Here is a 15,117-nt window from a genome sequence, read left to right as displayed (position 1 = left end):
CTCGCCATTCCAAGCAAGGCCGTGGTAGACAGTGACAAGATTAGCTGCCTGGGCAGGGAGTGGGGCTCGGTCCCTGGCATTTAACCGCCCACAAACTCTCATAAAGAAATAAGAGCAGCCCTCCTCAAGAGGCTCTGGCCTAATGGGGGACCGCCCAGGCCTAGGACTGGCCTCACATGCCAGGCCACCTCCCTCGACTCCTTCAGCAAGCCTGCTCTGACCACCCTCTCTGAAGTCTGCCTGGGCCCAGCAGAGGAGAATCACACAGGGCTTGCACTCGAGCTGTGTGGCCCCGGGCAGTCCGACGCTCTTCTGGCCTCAGTTTCCTCATTGGTAAACTGGGGATTCCTCCCACCTCACAAGGTTGCACAAGGGCCCTGCCAGGAGTCACCAGTCCTGGAAAGTCTGACGGCCCCTCCTGTGCGCCTAGAGTCACCGACACGGGGCCCACGTGAGTCAGCGGCAGGGGAGACAATGGCGGCCACCGCCAGCACTTTCCTGGGGGCGAACCCAGGGTGAAGTTGGCCCACCACTGCCTGGGCCCAAGGAACAGACTCCAACAGCCACTTCCCCAGCCCCGAATGTGGTCTCACAGGGATGGGGCACCGTGAGGGAAGACAGGGACTCGTGGAGCCTCCGAGTTCACATCTGGGCACATGTTCTAAGCCAGAGAACGCTTACCCGGCCCGGTGCAGCCACAGCCCCACACCACCCCCACCGTGCCTATAGTGAGGGACCAGAACAGGACACTAACAGGTCTGAAATCACAAAGGCCAAGTTTCAAATCCTGTTTCCAAGCATACAGCTCGGGCCTCGAGCAAGTCTGTCTCTTCTTGGGTGGCTTGGGGATAAACTGAAGGCCTCAGTGAGGGGTGGGCCTGCTGTAAACCTTTCACATGCAGACAGAGAACTACACAAACAGGAAGACGAGTTTGCTAGAAAGGGACATGAGGACATGCTGAAAACTAAACCCCAAATGATGAAGATCTGGTCAAGAAAACCACCACCACAAAAACGGAAATTTCTGGACATGAAAGATGCATTTGCTGAAATATTTCTCTTAAGAGCATTTTCCCTTTGAAAAGTACATAAGTAAATTGGTAGAAACTGCAAAAGAAACTAACTGCATAAAAAATGCATGTAGGACTGCCCTGGTGGTCAAGTGGTTAAGAAGCCACCTGCCAACCCAGGGGACACCGGTTCAACTGCTGGGCTGGGAAGATACAGCATGGAGCAGCGAGCCCGCGCTCTGCACCTGGAGAAACCGCTGCTCATCACAACTAGAGAAAGCCCGAGCGGTAGCGAAGACCCCGCACGGCCAAAGAGTAAATAACACCAATTTTCAAAACTGCATGCGAATACATTTTACAGCTTAAAGTAACAAAGTCATGATAAACATGAAAGATTTTTTTTTAATCTAGAAAACTTGACAGAGGTGAGCATTACCAGGACAGGTCCCTCCCCCTGGGACTGGCACTGCCCCTGCCTGTGGGATGTGGATGCTCAGCCCCACAGGCACCTGAGGAAGGTGTGCAAGGCCCAGCAGCACCCCTCAACAGGGCCCGAGTCAGGTCAAGGTCACGAGACCCAGAGACCCCCATCCCACCTAAGCTCCAAGCACGCCTCTGACCTCTGAGCCCCTGCACGTGCCAGGCCCACCTTGTCACCTAAGTCTCCGTCGTGCCTGGTCCAGCGGCATATTTGGTGCTCCCTATTCTGGTCACACTGGTGCCTCCTTGGTGTCAAGGTCATTGATCTGTGAGTTCCACAAGGCAAAAACCACACTTGCCTATTCCCAGGTCCCTGAGGAGGCCTCAACATGCTGACCGAGTGCTTAGAAGTGGGAATGAACACGAGAGTTAGACACCAGAACTAATTATCTAAGAGGCCACAGATGCTCAAAGATGGTATCAGGGATGACTTCCTGGAAGAGGTGGTGCAGGAGGGTAATAAAGGCTGAGGTGCTACAACAAATATGCAAGCGCAGTGGTCAGTGAGGTGACTATGCAGACAGGAGAAAGAACAGCCACAGTGGGGTAGGACACTGCCCCTGGGGGCCAGAGCAATCTGCAAACACTGGGAGGTTCCTGTACAAAGGTTCCTGCGGTGGGAACCCTGGGAAGCTAATGGTGCTTTGGGGAAAACAAAAGAGAACAGGCAGGGCTCCCTCAGCACCATGCCCTGCTTGGCTCTATGCCAAGGTCACCAGGAGATTGAAAAGAGCGGGTCCCAGGCGCCAGGAGAGTTGCACAGATCTTCCCAGAAATGACCTGTCATCGCTCACGCCTTCTCCACATACACGGCCGGGTTGTTCCCAGCCCCCACCCCCCAAGTCAGCGGCCTCCTGCACCCCCTCTCCAAAGAACAACACACCGGGGCCCAGGGGGTACAAATGGAGTTGAGCTCTGCTCCCCAGAGGACGAGAGGGAAGCGCCCTGCCAGCCAGCTGATTTCCAGCCGGCACCTCTGCTGCCCACCCCAGGGAGCCAGTGACAGAGGGACTCTGCACCCCAGGGCGCCTGGACCAGCCGGCCGTGTACAGCTCTGACAGAGCTTCATGGCTCAGGAGAAGGACTGAGGTGGCCCAACAGAAGACAAGACAACCAGGGCACAGGCGGGACAGCAATCTGCTGGGCCTGAGACAGCCAGCAATTTCCACATCAGCTGCCTGCTGCCCGAGGACCAGGAGTGAGGGTCCTCACCCTGCCCCTGACCCCACCCCTGCTTTTCCAGCAGAAGTCAGGAGCAGGGAGAAAGGCGAGAGCTGAGGGGTGGGTAGCTCTCAGCCTCTATTTCACAGACGACGAGGATCCAGACTCGGAGACCCAGGGTCACAGGTCAGGCAGCAAAGGGAAGGTGTGGCTGGGCTTTATCCGCTTTCCTTTCTGGTACAGCAGCACCTTCAGACCAGACAGCAAGGGAGAGAGGACTAGACCCCTCTCAGGACACAAAAGGGAAGCCCCAGCGGAACCCTGGCGTGCAAGGTCCACCCCGGGCAGGGCTCGGCCTCTGCTCCTAGCAGGGTTTTGTCCATTACCCTCCCCCAGACACCTGACAGGGAAGAGCAGGAAAAGACCATTCAGGCAGCTGGATGGGGGTCTGCGGACCCTCCTACATGGGACCCTGCCCTCCCCCATGCAACTGCTTCAGTCACGGCTGTAAAGAATCCTTGCCAGTTTGTGAAATGCCTGTAGTCTAGATTCTAGGTGAATCTCCTCTTTGGAGCAACGAGGAAACGTGAGGCTCCCAGGGGTCTTGTCACAGTCACGTGGTAGTTCACAGCAGAATGGGGACCCTCTACCCAGCAGCAGCCACCCCGACACTGGGATTGCAGAGGAGAAGCAGGGCAGCCCCAGCAAGCCCTCACACTATCCAGGCAGACAGCCCTCTTCCCTAGGATGCGAGATGAATCCCACTCATCTTAAGAGGTGGGAACAGCACGCCTGGGCCCCAAAGGAAGGAAGGGCAAGGGGCCCCACCCAGGGAACTCAAAGCCAGGAGAGAGATGAGCAGCTATCTACTGGGCTTATTCTCTCACTCCATCACCCAGATCAAACATGCACCAAACCTCCACCAACTCCAGGTCAGGCCCCAGGGTGGGTCCTGGGTAAACAGAGATCAATAAAGCACTGGAGTTCCTGGCCCTGAGAAAGTCAGAAAGCCCCTGCCCAGTGGAGGAAACAGATGGGGAAGCAGATAACTAGGACGGCCTACAAAGGGTGGAACAGGGAGGTGTCGATGGCGCCGGGAGCCAGAGAAAGTGAGCAGCTGGACTCAGGAGTCTCAGACCACTCTGTCCACAGAAGGCAGGTTGGGAGGACTGGCCCGACCAGGTTCTCCAGCACAGGATCATGAAAGCCAAGGCATCGAATATTTGGGGAAAAGGACATTCAGAGTTTGGTGGATGAGAGGGGAGGGAAGGTTGGCCGGCAATGTCATAGCAGGGCAAGTGCAGCAGGGGCTTGCCTCAACTTTTCTGCCCAGGCCCACAGGACTCCCCAGGCAGCCCTATGCATGCTGACCTCTGTCTCCTCTACAGGCTGATGCTGCCCAAGTTCTTTCTAGATGGCCTGTGTCTGCCAGGCTCCCAACTACAGGAGAGAAGCTGAGGGCCCAGCAGAGCCAGGTATAGAATGTGTCCAGGATCTCAGGAGACCCAATGAAATGCTTCTCACTGTCTATTCAGACCACCTGGAGAAACAGGGTATTGTCCTGGGTGTAAGTCACTTGCCCAATCTCCCCTTTCCTGACCCTCAATCAACACAGCTGACCACACCCTCTCTCCTGCTGAACTTCTGCTCTTGACTTCTAATTTCCTGCTTCTTGGGCTCCATGACTATACCCAGGACACACTGGCCTTCATCAAGGCCCAGGCCAAGGGCATTTCCTCTCCCGAAGCTCCACCTGCTCCCCAGTCAGCGTCACGCAGGCCCATGGCTTTCACTACCAATGACAGACAACTCACAGACACAGCCCTACTCTAGTCCGGCTGTAAGCTTTCAGACCCTTCAAGCCAACTGCCTACTTGCCTTCTCTGCCTGTTCACCTCAAAGTCACAGGTGTGTGTATTCAGTCACTCTGCCATGTCCGACTCTGTGACCCCATGGGCTATCTGTCCATGGGATTCTTCAGGCAAGAATACTGGAGTGGATTGCCATTTCCTTTTCCAGGAGATCTTCCTGACCCAGGGATCGAACCCACATCTCCTGTGTCTCCTGCTTTGCAGGTGGACTCTTTACCACTAGCACCACCTGGGAAGAACGTACCTGAAAGTCAAGCCCTCACCAAAACCAGGCCTACTGTTACTCCTCTTGCCAGTTACCAGCTTCACCTCCAAAGAAGTGCCTAAACTGGACTCCGTACACTCTCACCACTCTCTAATCTAATCCTTGAACAAGCCCTACTGGCTTTATTTATATTAACAATCACGTTTACCACGGACCTAGATGAGTGGGAACCACGTGTATTTTAAGGCTCTTTGACTACCTTCTCCATTGGAGCATAAGGTCCTTGACGCCGTGAACCAAATGCCCCAGTGCCTAGCAGGGAATGGACTGCGTTAGGAGAAGAAAGAAAAAATCTGGGGCCTGTCCCCCACCCCCAAAAGGAAGCAACAGGGGCCTCTGGCTGGGGGCTAAAAAGGGGCTACGGTAGGGGTGGGGAATGGCGGAGGCCTTTCCCCCTGGAGCTCACTGACCCGTGCTGCTTCCCCGCCTTTCTGGTTTCTGTATTACTGCCAGCACGGGCCCTTCTCTCCATGGGGGTGGGGGGGAGGGGGGGCGGGGATGTGGGGCCAGCCCTTAAATCCCCAACAAGGTCAACCTTGAATGTCTCGGTTGGAGAGACACTCTGAACAATGGAAAGGGTCATTACGTCACGGAGGGCTCCCTCGGACGCCCTCCTCTGCCCACTGGCCCGCTCTCCTGGTTCAGACCCGCTGGCCTGGCCTCGCCTCAGGATCGGGCCGCTCCCTCTGGGCCAGAGCAGCCCAAGCCCTGCCACTCGCCTGTCCTCCCTTTGCTTCCAGGGGAACCAAGGCCCCATAAGGTCACACCACACAGGACACTGCCCACTCCAAGGTGAGCGGGAAGCCCCGCTCAGATTATTTGAAATCAACCCCCCTGCTGAGAGGGGTGGCTACCCTGGGACTTCCCCTTCCTGGTTTTAATTCCTTACTTCCACCCTCTTAAGACAGCTCCCGCCTCACCTCCTCAAGCACAGATAGCTGCCTCCCAGCCTCCTGCCCCGGGCTGTAGAGCCTCACCCTTCCAGCAGGGGCCAGTCCTCAGGCCGGGGACCCAGACGCCATCAGGAACAAGCCTGGCATCAGGGGTTCCCACTGGAGGGACCCTCCATTTCACCGCTGGCCTCAACAGGCCCTAGTGACCCCTGAGAGAGCGACCTATGCGATCTGTTCTAACCTCCATCATGGACATGCTCAGAGCTCCCAAGAAGGGCCACAGTCCCAGCTGGGAGCTGACGAGCGAACACAGGCGTGTTACCCTCTTACTGTGTTAGGGTTGGCACGGGAGAGCTACCACCTAACAGCTGGATGGCAAATGGGGGCACGTGGTCTGCACAGCCCCAAAGAGGGTCTCGAAAAGCCCCTGCCGCTCCCCAACCTCCCAACTGACCTCCTGCCCTGGAGTAGGCGGAGAAGAAGCCTTTGGGACCTGTGCCCAGCCCCTCCCCTCCTTCCTAGGGTTAGTCACTCAGGAACCCAGGCCCACACTCTCCAGGCCTGAGGCTGAAGTCACTCATCCCACGGCGTTAGAATTCACCCACCACACCCCCACAGCCAGAGGTCCAGGATGGTCAATGCCCTTCTCCCCCCACGGGCAAGGCCATACCAAGGACATGGTGAACTGGGCAGGCGGGGTGGGGTGGGGGGGCGGCGCAGCCACCTCTTAAAGCACCACTTCCCTTAGGACATTTCAGCTCAGCCATATCCCCAGGTGTCCAGGAAAACAGGAAGCCAACCTCAACATGCACAGCCCGCCCCTGCTGAGTTAGAATTAGATCTCACACAAACAAGTGGTCAAACGTTCCCAGGCCCAAGCCCTCACCAGTCTGGTCGGTTGTCCGCCACCAGGGCCTGGAGCTTTGGTCAGACCGCCGCTCCTCACTGAGCCCACGCCTTGACCCTCCAGCCAACGCCAGCCTGCCAGCCAGCAGGGGAAGCGACCCACAAGGGCAGGCTGATGCTGTCTGGAGCCCCAGGCTCAGCCGACAGCACTCGGCACAACCGTCTCCTGCTGGCCCGGGGCTCTCATGGTTTTCCGCACGTTCCAGACTGCAAGCTTCCCAGGATCAGGGACTGGGTCACCTCCTTTCCTTGCCTCCTAACCTCAGGCTGCTCGGTGCCAGGCCTGGCTCGGCAAGGGAGATGCCAGTCCTGCAGGAGAAAGCTTTGCCCCATTCACTCTGCATCCTGAGTCTTGCTGAAGCCAGGGCCACCGGCCAACACCAGGAAGGGCCCGGAAGGAAGCGCAGAGCCTATATACAAAGCCTACATGTGGGCTATTAAAAGGAGCCCTCCCTGCTTCCCCCAGGACAGCCAAGTTCCTAGGGGGTGACGAGGTGCGGTGCGGAGAGCTAGGACTTGTGCTGGGCACTCAGCCACTGCAGCCTCTCAAAGGCGAGCCAAGCGCCGCCTCAAAAGGCACTGGTCGCACGAGGAGAGGGAGACCATCTACAGTGGAGGCAGGAATGCAAGCGGGGACTCTTGAGCCACACCCCCGAGGCCTCGGCCTCCCCCAGAGCGACCACCTGCAGCATCAGCATGGCCTGGTCCCCTCCCACGTCCTTCCTCCCCTCCGGGGCCAAGGGCACGGTCTCTAGGCAGCCTCAGGCCCACTCCCTCTGGAGACTCAGCACACTCAGCCGTGAAGGGCGGCCCTAAAACCCTGGGCCGACGGCAGGAAGCTGTGGCGGCGGGAGCAGGGGCACGTGTGTTGGGGTGAAGGAGGAGATACAATCAGGCGAGGGCACAGCTGCAACGCCTCGGAGCCGGAACACCAAGTTCCCTGTTTCCGAGACCCCAGCGCCGGCCGCCTCTTGACCCCCACGGGCTGCAATCTACCTGCCACAACCGTGGGGCCACCCTTCCTGTACCCCGTGCCCAGGTGTCAGGAGTTAACTTCCCCCGGCCTCCTTCTCCAAAACCCCTCAGGCCTCATGTGCCCGGGGTGTTCCGGCTTTGCATCCGGGGGCCAACCCGGCGCCACTGAGAACCCTCTGCACAGTGGCACACATGACCTACACGGGGGAGAGCCAGGCCCCGGCCGCTGTCAGCCACGGGGATGAACACGGCACACCCCGCCCCTGCAGACCCACGGAGCTGCCCCGGCCTGCGTCTCTCTCAGCACCCAGACCTTGTCGTCATTTTTCCTTTCTGCCCGTGAGAGCCTCATCCCCTACGTTTACCGTCAGCCTCCACGGCACCTGGCACATCAGTGAACACCAGCGTCCAGTCAGGGGGGCACAAGCGGCGTCTCACCTGTTCATGTGCCGCAGGGGCCCAAGAAAGCTGTTTTCGGACCTTTTTTTTTTTAAAGGAAAGAGTAGCTATGGTGACACGGAAAGCACACAACGCTGGAGATACGGCCTCAGTGAACAGGTCAGAGGTGGGAGCGACCACGTCCGGCTCGGTGTACTCCCAACGTGGGAACGAAGACCACGCTCAATGTGGGATGAACACAGGAACTCGCGGACGAGGGCACACGCTTCAGCTTGTCGTTGGGTCCCGCAAAGGCCCTTCTCAGAGCACCTTGAGCACGAAGCCCCAGGCTCCCGCTTACCCAGCAGGGGCTCAGGGAGGCTGTCATCATAACCCAGGGAGAGCAAGTCAGAGCACAGGTCTCCGGTTACCCAACACACACACAGCAGAGGGGACCGCGTCTCGATGGGGGGACTGCAGAGGGAGCCTGAGTCTCTCAAGGGAACCACTGACTCCAGCGTGTGCAGACCGAAGCCCAGGCTGGCCGAACAGGGCATGTGGCCAGGGGGCGGAGGAGAGATCAGACAGCCCTGTCCAGGTAAATACAAACCCTGTTCTTCTACAACACCCACCTGTCACCTGCCCCAGAGTGGAGGGATCAACTGAACACTGCAAAGGGAATCGGGAATTCCAGCCCTGGTCTCAGCACCACCGTGAACTCGCTGAGTGACCTTCACCTTGGGGCCTCGGTTTCCTCCTCTGTAAGGGGGAGCCTGGCATCCCTGCCTCTCTGCGAGAGCTGTGGTGGAGTTCTAACACCCCATGGATGAGAAAATGCTCCATGAACCAATGCACTACTCAAATACCCAATTTTTCTCCTGCCTGTGACCTCTGTGAACAGACTCAGGGAAGGAACAAAGAAGTAAGAAACAGACTTCCAGCCCCTGGCTGTCGGAGAAGCCTCGAGGCCAGCATGGTGGTGGGAAGAACTGATGCTCTGTGGTTAGCTACGGTGAAGGCAAGGGAAACCAAGAGCTGCTAAGTACCCACGAGGGCCCCATGCTGTACTGAGCACGCTCAGGTGCCACCTCTCACTCTCAGACGGACCCCACCTGACCACTGTCGACAGGCTGCTCTGTAAGGGGGAAATGACTTTGACAGCTGAAGATCAGTTTCAGGTGCCTGGTATCCAAAGGCACAGAAGGGCTGAGACTCTCACCCAAATCTGACTGATTCTGGCCCCAGCTGCTGGGGACCACTCCTCACCCTGGACTCGGCCTGGAGTCTTCTCACCTGTTATCAGGCTGCTTTCAAAGGTTTCCCCCTGGGGAAGCTTGAGCACTCTCTGCCCCGCTTGTCCTGGGACTCCCCTCAAAGTCCCCACTGGCTTCTGCAGTTCTCAGAGCAGGCTGGCAGTGGGGGGAGTCTCCTGTCCTCTAGTATCGGGCCTTTGCTACAGCAGGCCTCACCTTGTCCCTCCAGCTCTAGCTCTCACTGACCTCTCTGAAGCCACGTCAGAGAAAAGGGCAGAGCAGAAAGAAACACCATGAGTTAATAGAGACCAACACGGATAGTGAAAGGAGAGGCAAAAACAGGCCCTAGCACAATGAGGTGCCGCCGTTAAAGCCTTTCCTGGAAGTCAGGGGTCTCCCCAAAATGGACTCACATACCGTTTATCAGGGCGAAGTTCTTAGAAACAGACTAATCTGATATGTTCATGTGATACCGAAGCAGCTGCTCCTAGTCAGCTGCCCTGACACCCTGCAAAAGTCAGGGGCGGGAAAGAGCCCTGATGACAATAAATGGGGGCTAAGTGGCCTCCTGGTCCCCACATCGAAGTACATGGCAGCCAGCCCCCTCGATACCACATGTACATTTGTTCCCTTCCACTAACAGGTCCTTCTGGGCCACTTAATCTTCCCCTTCCTCCTCGTCAGGGTTCCCACGTGTGAAGCACTTACATGCTACACTCGATGCCAAGCACCTTACACATTCTCACGGAATCCTCACAAAACCCTTACGAGAAAAATGTGTTTGTTACTATCCGTCTTTTAGAGATGAGAGAGAAAGTCACATGCTTAAGGTCACAGAGCAAGTGAGCTGCACAGCAGGATTTTAACCCAGGCAGTGTGAGCGCTCAGAGCCCTGGTGCTCAGCCACTACGGCTCCTCTGCCTCCTGCCTCCAGACACCACCCCACGCCTCCATCACCGCTCATCCGCCTGCCTGCTAGGAGACAAGGCATGCCGTACTCATTGGCTCTCTCCCGCAGTGGCTCCCAGGTCCCCCTCCTCAACCTCTCCCAGACATCCCACTTCAGCCTCTGGTGACAGCTCTGCTACAGGACAGAGCACGACCCACAAGGCTTGGCACGCCACGGCCCTCCCTATGCTGCCCCCTAACCCACCCAGTGCAGTGGTCCTTGGGGCCTCACCCAGGGCACAGGCAAGGTCCTTAACCACTCAGGCCTGTGCACCAGCCACCTCCCCTCCTGGCTCTCTCCTCTAGACCCCCAGCTTGCTGGGCAGCGCTCATTCCTCTGCACACAGGAAGCTCTGGGCATGGACCTTTATTATGGCATGGAACACGCGGGGTTCTAATTACACGTCCCCACGCCTGCCTCTTCCAAGAGTTGTTCCTCAACAGCCCAGTCCAGGTCTTGTTCATCTTCTGAACTCTCAGTGCCTAGTACTGGGCAAACAGGAGGTGTTCACACAGTATCTACTGAGCAAGCAAATGCCCCTCATTCCAAGGGGCGACCCAAAACAAGCCAGAGGCCAAGCTCTCTAATTGATGACTCCAGCCTGTGCATTTGTGTACGTATGTGCGGGCCCCGGCGCACACACAGGGGAGAAGCTGGAGGTGCTGGGGGCCCCCGGCGTGGTGTGTTCAGCTCTCCCAGGCACAGCAAACTCTGTCCCTAAGTTCACAGGGAAGACAAAGCCCCAGCTGCACAGGGGGCCTGGCCGGGCTGGCCTGGAAACCCACACATCAGGGCAAGCCTGGGGGCGCTGAGGAAACACTGAGAGCTCTGACTTCCCCTGGAAAAATTATAGTCAGACAGGAAACACACAGGCGAGGATGGTGAGCTGTGGATCCGGACACGTGCTCTTACCCTTCTCCCACGGGGACTGACCCGGCAGCAGAGGAAAATCCCCGACGACACAGGCCCGCCCTTCCCGGGCTCAGCCTTCAGAGCTGACCCTGAGGTCTGTCTCCTCCAGGGTCTGACAGCCACAGGGGTCAGGCCTCAGACTGCAGGTCCCTATGTCACCTCCCCCACGAGCCTGACTGCCTTATCCGGGGAGTTTGCTTTCTTCTGCCACCCTGCAACCCCCGGCATCAAAGGGAGCAGGAACTACGGCTGCCGTTGTCCGCTTCAGTCTCCCTGAAGGCAAGGGCCTGTTTTGATTCACCACCTAAGGAGGCCTGGCGTCTAAAAGGGTATCGATTGCAGAAACAAAGACGAAAACCTGGGGCTGCAATTCCTGACGTGCTGGCCCCCCGTGGAGTCACCATCCGAGCCACTGTGCCCACAGTGACCCCTGACTGAACATGTCAACCCAGAAGGCACCAGAAGTGTGGAGCCACAGCTGAGAAAGGCTGGGGCTGTCCGTCAGGTACAGTCTGAACAGGAAGGTTTCTCTTCAGAGGAGCAATGCGGACCCCAGGATTGGGGCCTGAGGCCACTCAGAGCACAACCCCAGGGCGTAGAGTGCCCTTGGGATTGGCCGGCCAGCACCTGCCAGGAGGGCTGGGTCCCACTGAGGCTGTCACGTGGCAGCACAGTTCACTCCCTGCATTTCCATTTCCTCGTCTGTAAAGTGGGGTGGCACTCCAGACCACCCCCTGGGGCCCTTGAGCGGATCTGCCAAGAAAACATGATGACACGTCTCTGTAGCACTCAGCAGGAAGTCTGTAATTGCTTTGTACTCATTTATGTCAGTATCTGTAACACAAAAAGCCAAACACCGACCTGGTTCCTGTCACACCACTGTGACAACCAGTACCAACCCCACCCCTTTTAAACCAAACTCCCACCCGCGACGCGACGTGAGCACCTGCCGGTCGCATTTCACAAAAGGAGGATAAAGAGAGAGGGCACAGAGTCAGGCCAGAACGAGGTCCTCGACGTGAGCACCGTGAACTTTCACTGAACCCCATCTCGTTGCAGGGCCACGGATACCCTGAGAGTCCCACAAGCGTCTCTCTCTTTGGCCAGGTTACAGACACTGCGTGGTACCCTGGCAGGGTCAGCAGGAAAAGGCCAGGCATCTGAGGCACCTGGGCAAGAGGCCAGGTGGCAAGGGGCCCTGCTGGCACTCCAAACTTCCTCAGAACCTACAGAGGCGGCTGCAGGGATCAGAACCCAGCAATGAGGTGCACCCACAAGCAGGTGGCTCTGGGGCAGCCCCAGTGGAAGGCTCCAGCAGCAAGGCCTGACTGAACTGCACACCAGGGTCCACCAGGCTTCTCACCCAGACTCCTTCAATCCCGGGACCCAATTTATCAATGGGCCATGGCCCCTTCTACCTCCTCTGCCCAGGCTCCAGGCAGGCCTCTTAAATCCCAGCTGAGGTCACTGAATTTGCACCCCTCTGACGGACCCACCTGCAGGGGCTGGGGTTATCAGGTACCTGGCACTCCTGCCTCCAGCCCCCGAGACCTGAGACCTGCTGGACTAGCCCCTTGCCTCTCCACACCCCTTCCTTCTGTACAGGCCCCAACTTACAAACAAGAGAGTCACCTACCCAGGAGATAGATGTGCAAGTCTCCTCAAGACAACTCCATACCCTGCTCTATGTGGTAGGGGGGTGACTAGTAGTTGGGTCGGGGCAAAACAAAACCATTTCCTCCCTTTTCCGGGTAGTGATCTCAGTGAAATGAGCTGGGTCCCCGAGCTCCTCCCTTCCTGCTCCCTCACCCTTTTGTGCAGCCATACAGTCCCAGTCCAAGAGGGGCAGTCATAGTCTATTACCATTGTCATGAATAACAGCTTACATTTACTAAACATTTAGAACGTATCCAACAGCACAGCTGTTGAAGGCAAGGTTGGATTTGAAGCCCACGTATGTTGTTTTACATTAATCCTCTCCTTTATCCCCCTAGAATAACCCCATTCGGTGGAGATATCATTACTCCCACTTCACAGATGGTGACACTAAGGCTCAGAGAAGTAGCTGGCTGGGGGCAATACACAACTATTACATACGGGCTTCAAACCCAACCTTGCCTTCAACCACTGGGCTGCACTTCAACTGCCTGCTGGTCCCGTGCATGGTGTGAAACGCAGCCTCTTAGCCAGAAGTCTACCTGGGAACCTCAGCAAGCCGCTACCAATTCAGGAGAGCCCGGGGAATCCACAGACACACGGAAGGGCCATGACTGGAGTCTGATGCCGGGGTGATGCCCCTCCAGTCCTCTGCAGGATCTGTCCTTCCTCTACTCTGAAATCCAGCCTCTCAAATCATCTAACATTTTCTCCCGCCGGCTGCCAGGGCCCGAGGAGGGTCACAGAGGAAGGCGGCTGTCGTGTGGAAGTTCAGCAGCTGTGTGAGATCTGGAGTGTGCGGCTGAGGATGGCTGTCTCACCACAAGACCTTCCTTCCTCCCCGTCTCCTCAGTCATCTACACGCAGGTACACCATACCCAAGGTCTGGAAGACCTTCTCTTGGGGTGTATCACTTCCTGAACCCTCTTCCTCTACACAGTCCTAATTCTGAGCTTGGCTCTAATTCCAGTCTCGGGGGTGGGGGGTAGAGGGGGTTCTTGTAGGAAGCAACCCACAGCCTGGGGTTGCAAACACATCATCTCACACTTGGAGGCGGGAGAATGGAGGGCAGAGCTGGGGGGCCCATCCGGCCACAGCACAGGCGCGTGCTCAGTGGAATCTCTCTCTGAAGGATCTGGGGTTTTTCAAAATCCCCCAACTCTCTCTTTCGCAGAAGCAGCCAAGGTCAGGTCTGGGACAGCAAAGAGGCAGGAAATAGTAGCCGCTCCTGGCTCCCTCCAGCCACAGGACGCAGGACACTAAGGGCTGGACCCCAATTTGGCTGCGTCCTCTTGAAGAGTACCTGACACGCAGCAGCGAGGCTGGCCTTTCTGGGGCCAAGCTCTGGAGAATGTGCTTCCAAAGGACAAGGGGAAGCCTGGCCTCTTTCCCTGCCCTGGCTTTGGGAGTCTGCCCACGCACACAGACCTCCAAAATTCAGCTTCAGGACAAAAGAAGCGGCGGGAAAAACATCCACTGCCTCCTCTCGGGCTTTTCCAAACCAAACAAGACCACCTTCCTCCTTGGCCCCAAGAGAGAGATGAGTAGGCCCGGCTCTGCTCCAAAACCAGCCCTACGCCAACATCTGCCTAAGTTCTACTTGGGGAACCCAAAGGTTCCTTTGTAAGTAGGAGCCCGGCCGGGAGGCCCAGAGGTGCACCAGATTGATCTTTTTTGGAAAAACGGTGCATCTGGTCTGGCCTCCGGTTCCGCGGCTGCCGGGGGGAGGACAATGCCTCGGCCGACACCGCTCCCGGGGTAGGGGGGGGACCCGACGCCTGCCCCGCTGATCTCCAACTCGCTAGGATTTTTAGGCCTCTGGGCAAAGCGCCTGGAACACTCCCCCCCTTACTGGGGGAGGGGGTGTCCTGTCAGGTGACTGAGGACCCGGATGCCCCCCGCCCCCGGTGACCACCCTGGCCGAGGCGGGGGCGGGGACCCAAAGTTTGCCAGAGTCTCTCCAGCGGTGGCCCCAGGGCGCGCGCGAGCCGGGGCGCAGACCCCGCGCCGCCCCAGCGCGCGCGCCCGCGCGGCAGGCCCGGGGAGCCGGGGGTGTGCAGCAATGGGGAGCGCACTTACTGGCCCCCTCTATCTTGTCGGCGCCTCGGCTCCACGTGATCTGCCGCGTCTCCAGCTTGACCTGGAAGGTCTTCCGCTCGGGCCGCTGCGACTTCTTGGAGTAGAACAAAGTCATGACGGTGCCCACCTCGAGGCTGCGGCAGAGGTGCACCACCTCGGCGTCCGAGGGCGCGCTGGGCCCGCAGCCGTTGGCGCAGGGGGACGCGGCGCCCGCCATGGCTCGGGTGCCGGGGGCGGCGGCGGCGCAGGCCCGGCGGGAGCGAGCTGGCGGCGGCGGCGGCGCAGGCGGCGGGCGAGCGGACCCCGGCGGCGGCGACTCCTGCGGGCGG

The 15,117-nt window shown here is 58.2% G+C and overlaps 1 protein-coding gene across 2 annotated transcripts in view; it reads right to left on the bottom strand.

Annotated features, from left to right (window-relative positions):
* PLCG1 (phospholipase C gamma 1) overlaps positions 1-15,117 on the bottom strand; it is a 33,845-nt gene that overhangs the window by 18,214 nt on the left and 514 nt on the right. For both annotated transcript variants that reach the window (XM_070381733.1, XM_070381734.1), the window contains exon 2: positions 14,789-15,107. In XM_070381733.1, the coding sequence (XP_070237834.1) occupies positions 14,789-15,005 (217 nt within the window). In that variant the 5' untranslated portion in view covers positions 15,006-15,107. The remainder of the gene's footprint in view (positions 1-14,788; positions 15,108-15,117) is intronic.

The sequence above is a fragment of the Bos mutus genome, chromosome 13, assembly GCF_027580195.1.
Source record: "Bos mutus isolate GX-2022 chromosome 13, NWIPB_WYAK_1.1, whole genome shotgun sequence".
Classification (NCBI taxonomy): Eukaryota; Metazoa; Chordata; class Mammalia; order Artiodactyla; family Bovidae; genus Bos; species Bos mutus.
The sequence above is the reverse complement of the archived record's forward strand: the minus strand, read 5'-3'. Positions and strand labels throughout refer to the sequence as shown.